The 16,435-nt window shown below is 34.8% G+C and overlaps 2 protein-coding genes across 5 annotated transcripts; one reads left to right on the top strand and one right to left on the bottom strand.

Annotated features, from left to right (window-relative positions):
• Positions 1–3,188: 3,188 nt before the first annotated feature.
• On the bottom strand, positions 3,189–9,974 carry LOC131164556 (upstream activation factor subunit UAF30). 4 transcript variants are annotated; one of them, XM_058121844.1, is made up of 4 exons: positions 9,845–9,974; positions 9,542–9,741; positions 8,884–9,033; positions 3,189–3,470 (listed from the first exon to the last, which is right to left on the bottom strand). In XM_058121844.1, exons 2-3 carry the CDS (start codon positions 9,713–9,715, stop codon positions 8,905–8,907), a joined length of 303 nt encoding a protein of 100 aa, XP_057977827.1. In that variant the 5' UTR covers positions 9,716–9,741; positions 9,845–9,974; the 3' UTR covers positions 3,189–3,470; positions 8,884–8,904. The 4 variants fall into 4 exon arrangements, with proteins under 4 accessions (XP_057977827.1, XP_057977844.1, XP_057977835.1 ...); XM_058121861.1 differs by having other exon boundaries at positions 9,821–9,929; XM_058121852.1 differs by having other exon boundaries at positions 9,542–9,966.
• On the top strand, positions 4,140–8,000 carry LOC131164549 (GDSL esterase/lipase At4g26790). Its single transcript, XM_058121827.1, has 3 exons — positions 4,140–4,666; positions 5,217–5,706; positions 7,680–8,000. The coding sequence occupies exons 1-3, from the start codon at positions 4,301–4,303 to the stop codon at positions 7,868–7,870; spliced, it is 1,047 nt and encodes a 348-aa protein (XP_057977810.1). The 5' UTR covers positions 4,140–4,300; the 3' UTR covers positions 7,871–8,000.
• Positions 9,975–16,435: the final 6,461 nt, after the last annotated feature.

Below are 16,435 nucleotides of genomic sequence, written 5' to 3'. Positions count from 1 at the left end.
TAACAAGTTTCGATACTATTCTCTTGTGGAAAATATTTTTATTTGTTATTTTTAATTTTTTTCTAATTATAAAAATGCTACTTTATTTCTCAATTTTCTAAATCTATATGAGAAAATTAGAAACATCTTTATATTCTTTTTCTAGATTTTTATTTTTTAAATAAATTTTAGAAAATTGGAAATGGGTATCATTTTTTAATTATTCAAAAATGTAGAAATAAAAAATAAAAAATTTCTTGACAGCTAAGTAAATCTTTTTTTGAAAATTTTTTGTACGGATTTTAAACATTTGTACACATCTGAAAGGAAAATAAAATAGGATATAATTTACATTTTCATATTTTATTATACAGAAAAGTGAGAAAAAAAATACTAAACCAATCATATTTAACTTTTATTTTAATTTATACTATAATAATTTTTTTTTAATGATATTGATATGCATATATATAACAAAAAATAAGTTAATTTCTTATTTTATTTTTTTTCAAACAAAATACAGGATTCAAAGAGAGCCGAATTGTGGGTATAAGGATCCCCAAAGAATGGCTCAATGATTTCCTCAAGCAAATGACCAGTTCAAAGTTTAAACAATAAAAGAATGGAGTATATGTTTAATCAAATGATCACTTTCAATAAATTAATTTGTCTAGCCATTTATATTTTTTTTTGGAACCTCTCTTAATATTCTAACTAGATCCCTCTCACATAAAATTTTAAACCATTTGAGATATCTCTAGAAGACTGCCATGTCCATAAGTGCAAAAGATCTTGTATAAAAAAAAAAAAAAAAAATGGTGAAAAGACAAGTGGAAATTAGATATAGTTTCAAAAAAATGATCTTGTTGAGATAAAAATTAATAAAGTTAGCCTTTTAATGTTAGAGTTCAAGTCTTGGGACAAAGGGTCGCAACTTTTCAATTAATGCTAAGCTTTGGTTTTTCTTCTTTCTTTTTTTCTTTTTTATGACCCGAAATTCGAACCGAACTAGTCTTTTGGACTCAGCTAAGTAGCTCCAAATTAAGAAAATAAAAACATTGTCATCTGCCCATTAATACATCTCTGATAATTCATCAGATAACTCACAAGTGGGGAATCAAACTTGAGACTTTGAAATGACCAAAGCCTAATTTCACCCTTACCGCTTGAGAAAACTCAATTGGACCTGTTAAGTCTTAGTATTTGAGTGAAAAAGAGTGAAGGAATGGGCATGTTATCCTGCTTATAAGTTGAGTGTCGAAAAAGTCTTGAACACCATCATATCACAAAAAATATTTAATGGTAGTTGCTTTTTGTTTTTTTCTTTTTTAAAAAAACACACATTTAAGAGTATTTAATGTATAAAACTAATCTTACATATAGAGAATTTAATGATACATACATGAATTAAACTCTTCTTCTTCCTCCTCCTAATTAATAATCGAAACCAACTACTTAAGATCTCAACTTAAATGAGAGTAGAAATCATGATAACTTCTCACTACATTAATTAATTACACTCTGTAATAAGTTAGAGGACGGACCTTGAATTAATAGTAAGATTGTTCTTTTGTGACCATTTGAGTGTAAGAAAACTACCTCATTGCATCGGGACAATCCTTTTTCTATCTTGAGAAAGCGAAAGAGTTTGGTGGCCCAGACATGGCTTTGTTTCTGTGGCAAACCAAATTAAGCTAGTGATTTTGTCGGCCCATTATTAGTTGTTACACATCATAATCACGTTAGTGGGCATTGGGTAAGAGTGGGTCAAAGCTATTCAAACTATGAACATGATGTACATCGACTCTTCAGGCTTCAGCTACTCCTTTTAATTCATGTCAATGCATAGAGAGTTGCGGGATAAGCTTTAGGATGTCAACAATTTAGGCGGCGTTTAAGGGAGGAAGAGGCAGCAGTACTTTGTGTTTGTTCTTGAGAAATGGAAAAGAAGGAAAATATTAATAGTAATAGTATTATTTGAACCATTAAAAATATAAGAGTATGGCTCTAATTTTAATCAATTATATCAATGTATAGGTCTCGGTTCGGTGTCTCGCTCCCTCCGTTTACCTTATTCTTTGGAAAGAATTGATTTTAAGAAGATGAATAAAAATCTTCCTTTTTGCCATTTTCTTTTTTGTTCTATTAAATTTCGAACACTCGCACTAAGCCCTGCTATACGATGAAATTGTTAATTTTCTGCGCTGTCTTTGCTAATGAGGATTTTAAATCTTAAATTTATACTTGTGTTTATATAGAAAAAATATAACATAATACCATATTGAATTGACTTCCACACCAATTCAATTCTAAAGCTGAAGTTTCATTTTCCAACATAAGTATGCCTTTCATTCCAAACTACACCAGCACATGAAAAGACAACACAAGAAGCAAAAACATTCTAGGAAGCAATATTTTCTTTCAGGAATTAGTTAGGATTGTCGCTTTTGTATGCGAATGATTTGTCTTTTTCTCCTTTGTTCTGTTTATGTTTTTGTAAATGATTAAGTTCTATCCAAGGTATTATTATCGGGATGTTTAGGACTCAAATCATGTATTTTAGATGCTTAATTGTTTATATTAAAAAAAATATTGGGTTTTGACATATATTCAAATTCGAGATTTAATGCATTACTGCAAATAGATAAAATTGTGTCAGTTTGGTTAATATCCATTTATATTCATTTAGTTAATTAAATACACAAGCTTGAATATAATTTTGAAACTTATTTAGTATACAAGAACTTGATTTGGCCATGTCGCATGTTCAAGAGTAGCATCATTTACAGCACACTTAGAACCCGGGGTGTTCATTCAAAGGTTGCGAACAGTCAACAAAGAATATGTTGTGCCCTCAATTTAGATAAATAATTTGTACAAGCATTGTACGCACGAAGAACACGATTGAGCCAACCATTTCAATCTTTTTGAAAAGCTTCTCGGGTCGACTCTAGGATAATTTTTCAATGACCTAAATTTCACTCTAGTTTTAGTATCCCTCGAACAGACCAAAACTCAGTGCACACAACCTACATGAATAAAGAAACTCAACAAGCACTTGCCGCGTTGATCCCTCGACAGGGCACCAAATTATCTATTGTTCTGTCAACAATTTCTTGACATTTTTTCACATTTACCAATTTGGGAGTTGGCCAACCAATTCCACTAATTGTTCAGTCCCCAACAGGTACAGATTAGACGAACAAGCCTACCAAAAGAAGAGATGGTGGAGGCGTCCTCCTTTCTTCTTGTTTTTAGCTATTCAAAGTCCATCAAAACTCAAAAGTACAACTGCCAGTCTGCCATGAAACCTTGGCTGCAAGTTATAATTACAGGTTGATCTGTAAAGTGTGAGTTACAAGCCAATTTGTCTCTGCATACATAACTATTCAACAAAGAAAAAGGCAGTTGAAATGAAACTGATGACTAAATGGGTCGCTCTTCCTCTGCTTGGAGCATCTGTGACAGCTTTCTTCAGGTTGTCCATCCTCCTTCACCAAAAGAAAAACAGAAAACAAAAAGAAACACGTTAGTGACCTTGCATTTGAATTCCATTTCAATCCCACAATCAAAATAAGTAGTAGTATTCATGTTTTTATTGCTATGTTGAACAAAAGGAATCCAGAAACTTAAAGCAAATTAGTAATGATCTATTAGAAAAAGTTCAAACATCTTCAAACAGGAACCAAAACCAATCTGGTGTAGAAAAAGGGAGCATCACTGTTTTCAATTGATTAAGCCGTTGCTTCCAACTCTGCATCACAAGGGCACATCAAAGAAGTTTAACTAGTCAAATTAAAAGTTAATTGCAATTCATTTAGCATCTAAATCATGAGTGTAACATATGATATTGTCAATACTGAAATAGTGCTTTTGGATAATACCGGTGCTCATGAAGATGAAGTAACTATCAGTGCTATAGTGAAAATATTCTTTCCAGTTTATTACTTTGAAGCAAAAAGAGAAATATTTCTGTCTAGCATATTTTGCGGATCCAAAATTTTACATTTTGAAATAAGAATTCTGTTTGTATCTTTAATTTATTTGAATAGTTATTTTATGATGGGATCCACAGCTGCCTTAATTGTCACTATAAATATCACATTAACCCGGTGCAAGTCTATTAATGATCCAATCACTTATTATGATGCATCCTGCAAACAAATCTTCCATTTGTAAGGCAATGCAAATTTCTATAGCAAGTAGCAATTAAAACTCTCAACAAACTTCCTCCATTCAGCTTCTATTTAAATTTCCACCCACCCACCCAAAACTCTTCCAAGAGGCTCCTCAGAAATTTGCAGGCTAGGACACCAAGGAGATGGCACATAAGATTACGCCTTGGCTTCTCCTCACTCAACTCCTACTACAAATCTTCTTCACTGATGCAAAAGTTCCAGCAATAATCATTTTTGGGGACTCCACAGTAGATGCAGGGAACAACAACCAGATCTACACAATCCTTAAAAGCAATTTTGCGCCTTATGGGCGCGATTTCAATGGCAGCCAGCCCACTGGACGGTTCTGCAATGGTCGACTTGCAACTGATTTCATTTCTGAGGCTTTTGGGATCAAACCAACAATACCTGCTTACTTGGACCCAATGTATGACATAAGGGAATTTGCAACTGGAGTCTGCTTTGCTTCTGCAGGAACTGGCTATGATAATGCTACCTCTGATGTACTTGTAAGTTCTTAAGAATGTACATTTGAATTTGGGAATTTGGCACATAATAAATAACATGTTAGTGTATATGAAATAATTGTGCTGCACAACACGGTCTTCTATGACCCTTCAGAAGCACAACAATAGATTTTGACTATTTTAAACCTGATCCTCAGAGGTAAATGACCTTGAAGGCATGCACTCCTTTTCATATGCCTTCACACAGTGAGCCTTGTAACTCTTATAGAACAGAATGAGTTACCCTCAAGCCAACCATATTTGAGTTTATTCAGGTCAACTTGATAAAGACAAAGCTCAGCCAAGTTGAACCAGTTTTCAGTAAATTCAATTGAATTCTAATTTAAACTAGGTCATCTTTGCGTCGTCCAAGTTTCTTTTTTTAGTGTTTTCATATTGCTTTATGATATACAGTATATCAAAGCACCATATAACTTGGTTGAATTGCCTATCTAAAGCATGTGGGCTAAACTTTTTAGCTGTGCTCACCATACATTAATGATGATGCATTATTTAATCAATACCTAAATCTAAATTACAACTGGATGTGCAGTCTGTAATACCTCTTTGGAAAGAACTGGAGTATTTCAAAAATTATCAGACGCAGCTGAGAGGCTATCTAGGTGAAGAAGAAGCTAATATGATTCTGGAGCAAGCACTGTACATGATAAGCTTGGGAACTAACGATTTCCTAGAAAACTACTATGTCCTGCCTCGCAGATCAAAAGAGTTTTCTGTGGAAGAGTACCAGAATTTTCTCGCAGGAATTGCCAGAAATTTCATAACAGAGCTTCACCAGCTTGGAGCCAGAAAGATATGCATAACCGGGCTTCCCCCAATGGGGTGTTTGCCACTGGAGAGAACCACAAATATTTTACATGGGAGTCCTTGTGTGGAGAAGTTCAACAATGTGGCAAGGGAATTTAACAAGAAGCTGAAGGGATTGGTCATAAAGCTTAATAAAGATCTTGATGGAATCCAACTGGTGCAGGCAGACCCATACAGTATTCTCTCAGAAATGATTCAGAATCCACAATCTTTTGGTAAGTTTTAGTCACATACATATTTCCCTTGATCTCAATTGATTTGCATTGCTTGAAAAGATATGCATGAAGATGGATTAGGTCAGCAGCAATTCCAACATCCTAGAATAAAATGTATTATAATGTGAACAGCATCACAATCTGGCAGAGGTGAAATTTGGGTTGTAGTTTTGAAATCCTTACCAAGCAATCCGGCCTCTATTTATGTTCACATCCTGGTATAGACAAACTATTAGCAGATTAAAATTTGGTCAAAAGACGGATGTATAATGCACATGGATGAATAATTTATCTCCTACTTATGTACTAATTTAAAGAAACTCACTATTTTGTGCTACATATGATGCCTCATACACTAAACAACAATGTTGCCTCCCCACCAAACAGTATCCATATCCTATGATGCAAAATTATCTAGAAAGAAGTAGTAATTTAGTGGAGAGTACAGGAGACAGCAGAACCACCAGCTCAAATACACTTTTTTTTAACAGCAACAATGACAACAACAATAATGGCAACAGTAATGCATATTTCTTGAAAATGCTGAAGCTTTTAACATCCCTTCTTATTTAATAAATTAATAGCACATTTGAATAGTTGGCGTTGATTTAGTTTCAATATTCCATTCAACTAGAGCTGCATTCATTAGTTTCTGAAAATTCAGATCTTAACTTGACTACTTCTGTCCATATCTTTTAGGTTTTTCATTTGCAAGCATTGAACTCTCTGTTGCCATGACACACATATATTACATACAAGGAGCCATGCAAGCGTGCAGATATAAAAAATTGAATTAGTTATTAATTATTTTCTCCTCAACTTTATAGCATACACAGCTACAGTTTGATTTTTTGTGATTATTGCATGACTTATTTGTTTTCCTCTAACAATACGAAATTTAATCATTTAGGGTCTGTTTGGTATCGTTATTACTTTTTGTTTCTCTACATTGAAGAAACAGATTATAAAATGCGTTTATTTATGTTGTCAGTTTTCTATTTCTGTTGTCGGTTTTCAACTACAACAACAACAACAGAACCAAGCCTTAGTCCCACTAAGTGGGGTCGGCTATATGAATCATTTTCCGCCAATTTATGCAATCATGGACCATTTCTTTTGATAGATTCAAGGATATTAAATCCTTACTAACTATCTCCTCTCAAGTTATTTTAGGTCTACTTCTACCCCTTCTACTGCCCCCCACAGTAACTAAGTCACTCTTCCTCACAGGTGCACTATAAGGCCTACGTTGCAAGTGTCCATACCATCTGAGTCGTCTCTCTCTCTTATCTTATCTTTTATAGGAGCTACACCTAACTTACCACGAATATGTTCATTCCTTAATTTATCTTTCAATGTTATACCACTCATTCACCTAAGCATCCTCATCTCGGCAACTTTTACTTTTTTGATATTATGTTTCTTCGTCGCCCAACATTCCGATCTATATAGCATAGCTGGTCTTATAGCTATCCTATAAAACTTCCCTTTCAATTTTAAGGGTATTCTACGATCACATAGCACACTTGAAGCACTTCTCCATTTTATCCAACTAGCTTTAACTCTATGCATTACATCATCTTCAATTTCTCCTTCAACTTGCATAATAGATCCAAGGTATCAAAATCTACAAGTGCTATTTATTTCTTCATCATCAAGTTTAACTTTATCTCCAATATTCCTCCTATCATTAGTAAAATTACATTTCATATATTCTGTTTTATTTCTACTTATCCTAAAGTCTCTAGATTCCAAAACTTCTCTCGATAATTCTAACTCAACCTCTACTACATCCCTACTTTCGTCAATTAATATAATATCATCTGCAAACAACATATACCATGGAACCTCCTTTTGAATACTCTTAGTCAATTGGTCCATCACTGTCGGTTTTCAACTATATTATCAACATTTCATATATTATCAACATTTCATATAATTGAAATGACTAATATTGTTATTCCAAATTACAGGATTTGAGGATGCAGCGAAAGCATGTTGTGGGACAGGAAGGTTTGAGATGAGCTATATATGTGATGACAACCCACTCACATGTATAGATGCAAATAAATATGTATTTTGGGATGCCTTCCACCCCACCGAGAAAACAAACCGCATTGTTGCTGATTATGTGGTGAAGAACACCCTAGCTTGTTTCCAATAATTAGTTGCAAAGAAGATGCTCTATGTGATACAAATGTCCACCTAAAGAGTGGTGCTGATCTTTGGCTCTGTTTATTACCCTAATTATTATCTAGTTCTCCATAAACAATACCATGCAAATTCTTCCAAAATGAACTTTTACTTTTTTTATGTTTTTTCACATAGAAAGTTTTCCCAATTTAAACTTAATGAAAGAAAATACACCATTGATAATTGAAGCTACTGAACTGTGCTCATTTGTGATCCAACAGACAGAATGCCATGAAATGAGCCCATGCAACCAATAATGGGATTTTATCCTAATCAATAATCTGCCAACCAACCAGTTCCAAAGGTTTAATCCAACATTTATGTAGAACTGGGTTTAGAAAGAGAATATAGACTCAACCATGACTCAATTATATGCATCCCCATCCGGTCCCAACAAAAGGGAACATATCAGGTCGAAGTGCTGGGCTGGTGGACCTGGCCTACCCGATTAGAAGCTCGTGTTGTTTGAAATTTGTGTGTGCATACAAATGGTAGCATTTTAAGAAAATTATAATATTAATGAACACTAGTCAAACCAAAAGCTGACCAGATACAGCAAAATTCCTAATCCAGTTGAAGTAACTCCAAAGCAATCTAAATAGGAGAGTGTCTGAACTACTAATATGATTCACCTATCATATTGAGCCTCTCTCCATAGATACGATAAACCTTTTACAAGAAATTTGAAATTAAATTATTTGAGTTCCCTTCATTCGGGACAAGTAGATTCAGTAAAAATCACATCCCCAACTATTTGAGATTAGAGTAATTGGGTGCTAGAAGAACCACTATCAAGGTGCGTTAATCTTTTTGGTAGAAAGGGAAAAAAAAAATGAAATTAAAACTTTAATAATGCATGAAGATCACAAAATCAAATATAAACATAGTCATCAATATAAGTGGCTAAAGCAAGAAGCATCAAGAAATCCCATAGATGCATCTCCCAATTTTCAAAGGAGAAATTACTTCAGGGAAGACAGCAACCTTGATCTGGAATCGCACAAATTAGTTTGCTCTTTTGGGAAAATGCAGTTTGATCAGTTCAGGAAGTTCAGCTAGCTCAATCTGAGGCTTGCCCAACAGAATACTCCTTAACTTCTCGTCACAGATGACCATATTTTTGTTGTTTGGATCCTGAACAATGAAAAAGGTCACCACATTTCCGCTCAGAATTAAAGCACTCTTACAAAGAGTTAAAATCACAATAACGATACAACAATAAGACAGCCGTTGTACATAATATTACATAAACTCACATTCTCCTTTTGAAATTGAAGGTAAAATTTTTTGGTTAGCTCACGAAGTTAAGAGTCAAATTTGAAATAGTACAATAGAACATTATCTTACCAAATTTCTTTTGGCAAGCTTGTACAGCACAATTTCTGAATTTGCCAGAACTAATGTCGCTCAGCAGAGTAGCAAAGATTTAAACAGATATAATGAAGTTAAAATAAGCTATTTCTTTCGCTAGCAAGAAATATTTCATATCTTTCTTGTTCCTGCTTTGCAGTTCTTACTCTCTTGTTTGAAATTTCGTATTTGGATCATTCAATATTACAAGACGATTCAGGAACCACAGCATTCTGTTCTCAGAGAAAAACAAACAAACAGATGGAAGGCGAGAAAAAAAAATATAACGAACCTGGAGATTGTTGGTCTTGATGTAGGACCAAACACGCATGAAACAGCCCAGGCGCGAAATCTGAGACTGACCCAGAAACTCTCGAAGCGTAGAAGGAAGATTCACGAGGTCAATCAAGTTAGCCAGCTTCTTTGGATCATCTGTAATGGCCTTCTTCAGCCGCGGCGTAAGCATGCTTGCCAATCACTGTCTCGATGTAGCTAGTTATTCAAGAGCACTTTATAAGTACTTCTCAAAACAAAATTACATAGATTCTGTTATTTTGGAACGCGAAAGTACCCGAATGTATTAACTGTGGAGTACCTAAAAAATTATTTTTGCGCTTGCAGCAAACAAATTCTTCAGGGGAATTTAGTCGATAACATCTGCCGTGCACCATGGTCATGGTTCATCATTTGTAGCTGGGGCTCAGGATTGAAAAGGCCGGCCCAGCTCGAAAATTTTGGGTTTTAAAAATGGGCTCGGGCTGGGCCAGAGGTGGTGCCCGGCCCAAAGTGCTGCAAAGTGTTTATTAGTTAATAGCAGTGCCTACTGCCTAGGGGTATAGGAATTTTTTTTTGTTTTTAAAAATGCAAATTAAAAGGGTTTAAAAAGTATTTAGAAGGGTAAATTAAATATGTTATATTTTATTAAGAGAAGGCTATGATAGTTTTCTAAGAAATAGAAATTCACTAAGAGTCTCTTTGGACCGAGAATTTTACTTGAAAAAAAGAAAAAAAAAAGAAAACAACTAGGAAATTAATTTTTCCTTATAATTTTCTTCCCTACTAATACTAAAAAAAAATAAAATTTTATTTTAATATGACTAAAAATTATGAAAAATTAAATATTAATGATGTTTAAAATCAAAATTTTGTTCATAAATTTAATATAATATATATTTTTTTCTTTTTGACTTTCCTTAATAACCAAATATAAGAATGTGGATTCCTTATCCTTTCTTTAACATTTTTCTGAATCCCGAATGAAACCTAATTGTTCTTCAGTTGGTAATTTATTTTACTTTTTAAAATTTACATAAGAATTACTTACAAAGGATGATGGGAAAATGCATATTGAAAAATACTTCATCTTCCCTTAAATGATACTATAATAGCTAAATGACAAAGAGTTAACTGAAACAATAAAGAAAACATACGAAAAAAGATTTTGTATAGCACATTTGGAAGAAAATTGGCACATGTCTTTTGATGAAGTTAAAGTCATGTTTGATTTGCAAATGCAATGAGATTAGAAAAAGAATGAAATAAAAACTTAAATAGGCAGTATAATAAAAACAACATCCGCAAAATGCTAATTTTATACTTAAAACAAAAAGTTTAAGAAATGCCTAGTTACGAAAATAAACCATTTTCTATTTTCAAATGTTCAATTATAAAGCACCACATTATTTTCTAATTTTCAACATTTATAATAACACAAAAACATATTTCTCGTTTTTTCTATACAAATTTTAAAAAATTAAAAACAAAATATTATTCATCAGAACATGAATAAAATTGTTAGATAACATGTATATTTTACTAGGGGTATTTTAGTCTATGCACATATTGTGACAACTCGAATAATAATTGGAATTTAAATAATAAAGAGGAAGGAAAATGGAAACAGTAACAGAAGGAGGAAGTCAATTTAGTCGATGAACACAAAGCGTTTGTCGACGACATTACACTTTGGAAGGAATAATCGAGGGGAAATTATCAGGGTCTCGTCGACGAACACAGAGGATTCGTCGACGAGGGTATAAAAGAATCTCGTCGACGAAGGCAAGATTCGTCGATAAGGAAATACCGAGAGAGATTTTTGAGCAGTCTGAATTTCGTCGACGAGAAGTGAGTTTCGTCGACGAAATTGTTAAAGGACTCGTCAATAAGATGACGTGGCTCGTCGACGAATCCAGTCCTATAAATATCAAAAACACGGATTTAAATGTCAAAATTTACAAAAAAACTCACTCTCTCTCTCTCCCTACGGTTTCTCTCTCTTCTCTCTTCGATTCTAACTCCTTCGCTCACCGGATCGACGATCTGAAGCCACTACGACGCTCCTGGAGAAGTTCCCTGCATATCTGCCGGAGCAGATCATTGGTGGAACTTCGTTAAAATTCATCATTGAGTTGAGGTGAGGCTTTTTATGCCGAATTTGGTCTTACGATAGTTATAGGAAATGATATACATGTGAAAATACTGAAATTTAGTTCTGCGAGTTTTCATTTTCAGGATTTTGATCAGGAAATCCTATGGGTGTGAGACCAAAATTTATAGGGGTTTTTTCAGTAGCCAAGTAAGGGGAATAAACTAAAGCAGTTATGTTTCCATGCAAATTACCATTATTTCTCAGCAAATTGAATTTCAGAAAAAATGTATTATATATGAATATTATATGTATATTGGGAAAATACTGCTATACACAAGAACTACGATTTTAGATGGAATGTATGACTTAATTCAGCATTGTGTGACATGAGTATTATTTTTCATGAAAAGTATTATGTTACGGCAATTTTGCGAATAAGCATGTTTTTAGGAATTACGTAATAATGCAATATATGATGATTTTGAAATACATGATAATTGATCTACTTTCAGAATGATATTTATGAAATATTAGGCACGAGGCCGTAATTATGAAATATTCGACACGAGACTGTAATTATGAAATATTCGGCATGAGGCCGTAAATATGAAATGTTCGGCATGAGGTCGTAATTATGAAATAATGAAAAATGTTATAATATCATGTATTATATGTTATCAGAACCCGGATGTTAGTTTAGTTTAGTTTCAGGAGCTCGATACCGTAACTATATAGATCAGATATCTATATTCAAACTTGTGCTAACCACCTCACGAGGGGGTAGGAGATGGATAGTCGATGTAACTTTTAGTGTAGAGTTGTAGACGTCCACCTGGCAGTCCGGACCAAGGTGTGGCGGGCCCATCGTACTTACAGACATTTTTGACTCGGTAGTGGTCAGCCAACCATTGTTGGGTCCCGCCTTCAAGCTGCACAACCCGTCATGAGGGGTAATACATGACATCAGCTAGCTATTCATCTTGGGTATGTTGTATGTTTTCAGTATTAGCAGTTATAAACAAACGATTTATGAATGATATGAGTTACTAGAAAAATATGAAAGTATTTGATGATTCAGTATGTTATGACGAATGTTTATAGATACATGAAATGTATTGTATATGTATAACTGCATTATATATTCATGTTGCCACACAGTTGCATTTAGTTTATTTTCCCTTACCGAGAAGTGTCTCACCCCTGAACCTAATTAATTCTTCAGGAGACCTCGAGAGACCGGCGGGTCGTGGCCGCCGTTGAGCTTATTAAGTTACCCTACTAGGAGGGTGAGATTTTGTACTAGGATCAGGATTATTTTTGTTGTATGATCCTAGAGTTATTTTGATGTTTTGGAGGTTGGATATAAAATACAATATTTTGATGATGTAGTAAACTCTTGTATTATGTTTTATAGTTGGATGATTGAGATATTACACTTACTGCTACTTAGGTTTTCGTTGTGATTGACAGGTATCTTCGCTACCCACGGGTTCAGGTCGACTTTTCTATTTATTATATTTCATTTTATATTAAGATTTTTGAGGTCGTTACACATATAGTAGGTTTAGGTTTATTTTTATTGTGTATTTAATCTTTGTATTACAATTTTGAAGGATGTATTGAATTTTGGCTTGCCTGTGTGCGCAGCCCTCTCTCCCTCTTTGCAATCTCTATCTCTTTTTTTTTTTCTCCCTTTTGCATTGTATTATACTCTAACATGGTATTAGAGTAGCTGATCCCCTTTGTGGATATTCGTTGTGAGGTCATCGTTCAGAGTTTGCAGTCATTGTAGTTTACGAGCTTTTCCTCCCTATAGTCGTTGGTGACTGTGGTGGCCGTCGTCGCTCATCTTTCTTCCTTCCTGCATTGAAGCCATTGTCACCGTCGTCATTCGTTTGTCATTGTCGTCATCGTCGTTTGTCTCCACTGCATTGAGCTTTGCAATCGTATCCTCCTCGCCATCATCGTTCGTCTCCATTGCACCCTCTCTAGAATAACAACCTCCAGAATCACACGCTCCTCTGCCTTATCGTAAATTGCAGACCGTTGCCACCAGCGCCTGTTTTTTGGCAGCCTCTTGGTTTTTGCTCTACTACATTAGTTGTCGGATCATTATTTGCACTCTCACTCGGTTTTCTGGTAGCCTCTCGGTTTTCTCCCACTTCTCTATATGATGATGCTCTTGATTATTTACAATTGATAGAAAGGATTTAACAATTTATGTGAGTACTAATTATTGCTTTCCGCTCTAGAGTCTCTCTTTTGTGATTTTTTTTGTTGGGTGCGTTTGTATCTGTTCGTGTGTGTGGGGTACTACTTGAATGTAATGGCCGTTGCAACTTCGGTTTGATTTGTATGTTTAGACTTTCTGAGTTTGATCTATGAGACTCAAATCATCTGGCAAAATATAAAGTGTTTGCAGTACTATTTGTTTCTGAATTTATTATATGTTTTCTGGGCAATTGAGCAATTGAGAGTTCTTTGTATTTGAAGATGGTTGTTGATTTAGTTGTCTCATATAAGTTATCTTCTCATGGTCAAAATCGACGTCAGACAGTTGCCATTGATGAGTGTAGTTATTGTAAGAAGAATGGTCATTGGAAGGCTCAATGTCCATTATTATTAAGGGACAATAACAGACTTTGAAAGTTAGGCATTATCATACTGCAGCCACTACATCATTAGAAGAGTCATCTCCCACCGTGTCTACACTACTTATTGCAGAGCAGTTACAGAAGCTTCAATCTACATCAAAGCCTAATGTCTCATCTGTTTCTCCCTCCATAAGTTTGTCCTCCTTATCCACTTTAGGTATATCTCTGTCTCCTTGTATTTTTGATTCAGGTGCTATTCATCATATGTCAAATGACATCTCTCTATTTACATCAATATATTTTACCTTGACACCTTCATCTGTTTTGGCTGCCAATGGTACCCTAATGTCATTGGTAGGAACGGGTTCCATCATTTCATCATATTTGTGTCTTTCTGATGTTTATTATATTCCTCAACTCTCAATGAATTTGATTTCTATTAGTCAACTATGTGATTCTAGATACTGTGTTTCTTTTACTCCAACCTTATATTTTGTGTAGGATCCACATTCCAAGAAGCTAATTGGGACATGCCGTAGAAAAGGGAAATTGTATGTGTTTGAAGAGCTTCGGGTCAAAGAATTTGCTGATTCTAGTGTGGACTTGTCTTCTTTTCGTTTGAGTTCCAATTCTTCTACTTTTTATTTATGGCATTCACGTCTTGGACATGTTTAGTTTTCGACTAAGATTTTTGGCTTCCACAAGTGTCTTAGGAAATTTATCTTCTCATGACATTTCTGATTATAGTGGTTGTAAGCTTGCAAAATTCTATGTTTTTCCCTTTAATAAAAGTACATCAGTGTCTCTTGCACCATTTGATCTAATCCATTCTAATGTCTGGGGACCAGCTCCTATTCCCTTAAAGGGAGGGTCCTAATATTGTGTTTATTTCATTGATGATTATACTCGTTTTACTTGGATATATCTTATGAAGAAGCGTTCTAATTTCATTAGCATTTATAAAATGTTATGTGCTTTGGTTCAAACCTAACATTCAACTGTCATTAAGTGTTTCAAGTGCGATTTGGGGGGGGGGGGATTTAATTCTACTGAGTTTTCCACCCTACTCACCTCCGCTGGTACCATACATCAATCATCGTGCAGAGACACTCTTGAGAAAAATAGTGTGGCTAAAAGAAAACATCGACACGTCATTAAGATAGCTCGCTCCTTTCTCCTTTATGGTGATGTTCCTAAAATTTTCTGGGGAGAAGCAGTTCTCACTGCCACATATTTGATTAACAGAATTCCAAGTGCTCTTAATTTGGGAGTCTCTCCTTATGAAAAATTGTAAGGCAAAGCTCCAGAGTATTTTCATTTGAGAGTATTTGGTTGCACATGCTTTGTCCTTCGTCCTCATACTGAGCGCTCTAAGTTGTTTGCACGATCCTCTATGTGTGTGTTTGTTGGTTGTGGTGATGGACAAAAAAGATATCGTTGTTATGATCCGGTAACACAAAAACTTTATGTTTCTCGTCATGTCACCTTTCTTGAACACATTTCTTTCTTCTCTATTCCAACAAGCTCTGGCATCTTAAATGAGTATGAACTTATTAATATTGATCCATTTACCTGTGATATTGATTTAGAGTCTTCCCCAGTTGTTCCTATTTCTTCTTCTTCTTCACTTTCTTCTGCAGGTAAAAATCCCCCATCCTCCTTGGCGAACTCCTTTTCATCTTCCGATCATATGGACCCTGCATCTTCTCGTTACCCAACGCGACTGCGTAAGCCCCCTTCTCATCTTGAATCATAAGTTCTTGCATCTAATTCGTGTTATTATTCTAGTTTTGCTTCTTTTTTAGTTTCTTTTCATTTCCATTGTGAGTCTGCTTCCTATAAGGAGGCAGCTCTTGACCCTCTTTGGCAACAGGCTATGAATGAAGAACTTGCGGTTTTGTATAAGACCAGCACATGGGAGTTAGTACCTCTTCCTCCTAATAAAACGGTAGTGAGATGTCGCTGGGTCTACAAGATCCAAACTAAGTCTGATGGTTCTGTTGAAAGATATAAGGCCCGTTTGGTTGCAAAAGGGTTTACTCAAAAAGTTGGTTTTGATTATGAAGAGACAAATGCACCAGTTGCTAAGATGACATCTGGACGTACTTTGATTGCAGTAGCTTCTATTAATCAGTGGAGTCTCTCACAGTTAGATGTAAAGAATGCCTTCCTAAACAGGGATCTCAAAGAAGAAGTTTATATGTCTCCACCCCTGGTGTTTCTC

The sequence above is a fragment of the Malania oleifera genome, chromosome 1, assembly GCF_029873635.1.
Source record: "Malania oleifera isolate guangnan ecotype guangnan chromosome 1, ASM2987363v1, whole genome shotgun sequence".
Classification (NCBI taxonomy): Eukaryota; Viridiplantae; Streptophyta; class Magnoliopsida; order Santalales; family Ximeniaceae; genus Malania; species Malania oleifera.
The sequence above is the reverse complement of the archived record's forward strand: the minus strand, read 5'-3'. Positions and strand labels throughout refer to the sequence as shown.

Coding starts and splice junctions, on each gene's coding strand:
- LOC131164556 (XM_058121844.1), bottom strand. CDS start 9,715: ATGCTTACGCCGCGGCTGAAGAAGGCCATTACAGATGATCCAAAGAAG. Junction 9,034..9,541: donor TCAAGACCAACAATCTCCAG/GTTCGTTATATT, acceptor TTCATTGTTCAG/GATCCAAACAACAAAAATAT.
- LOC131164549 (XM_058121827.1), top strand. CDS start 4,301: ATGGCACATAAGATTACGCCTTGGCTTCTCCTCACTCAACTCCTACTA. Junction 4,667..5,216: donor ATGCTACCTCTGATGTACTT/GTAAGTTCTTAA, acceptor CTGGATGTGCAG/TCTGTAATACCTCTTTGGAA. Junction 5,707..7,679: donor TCAGAATCCACAATCTTTTG/GTAAGTTTTAGT, acceptor TCCAAATTACAG/GATTTGAGGATGCAGCGAAA.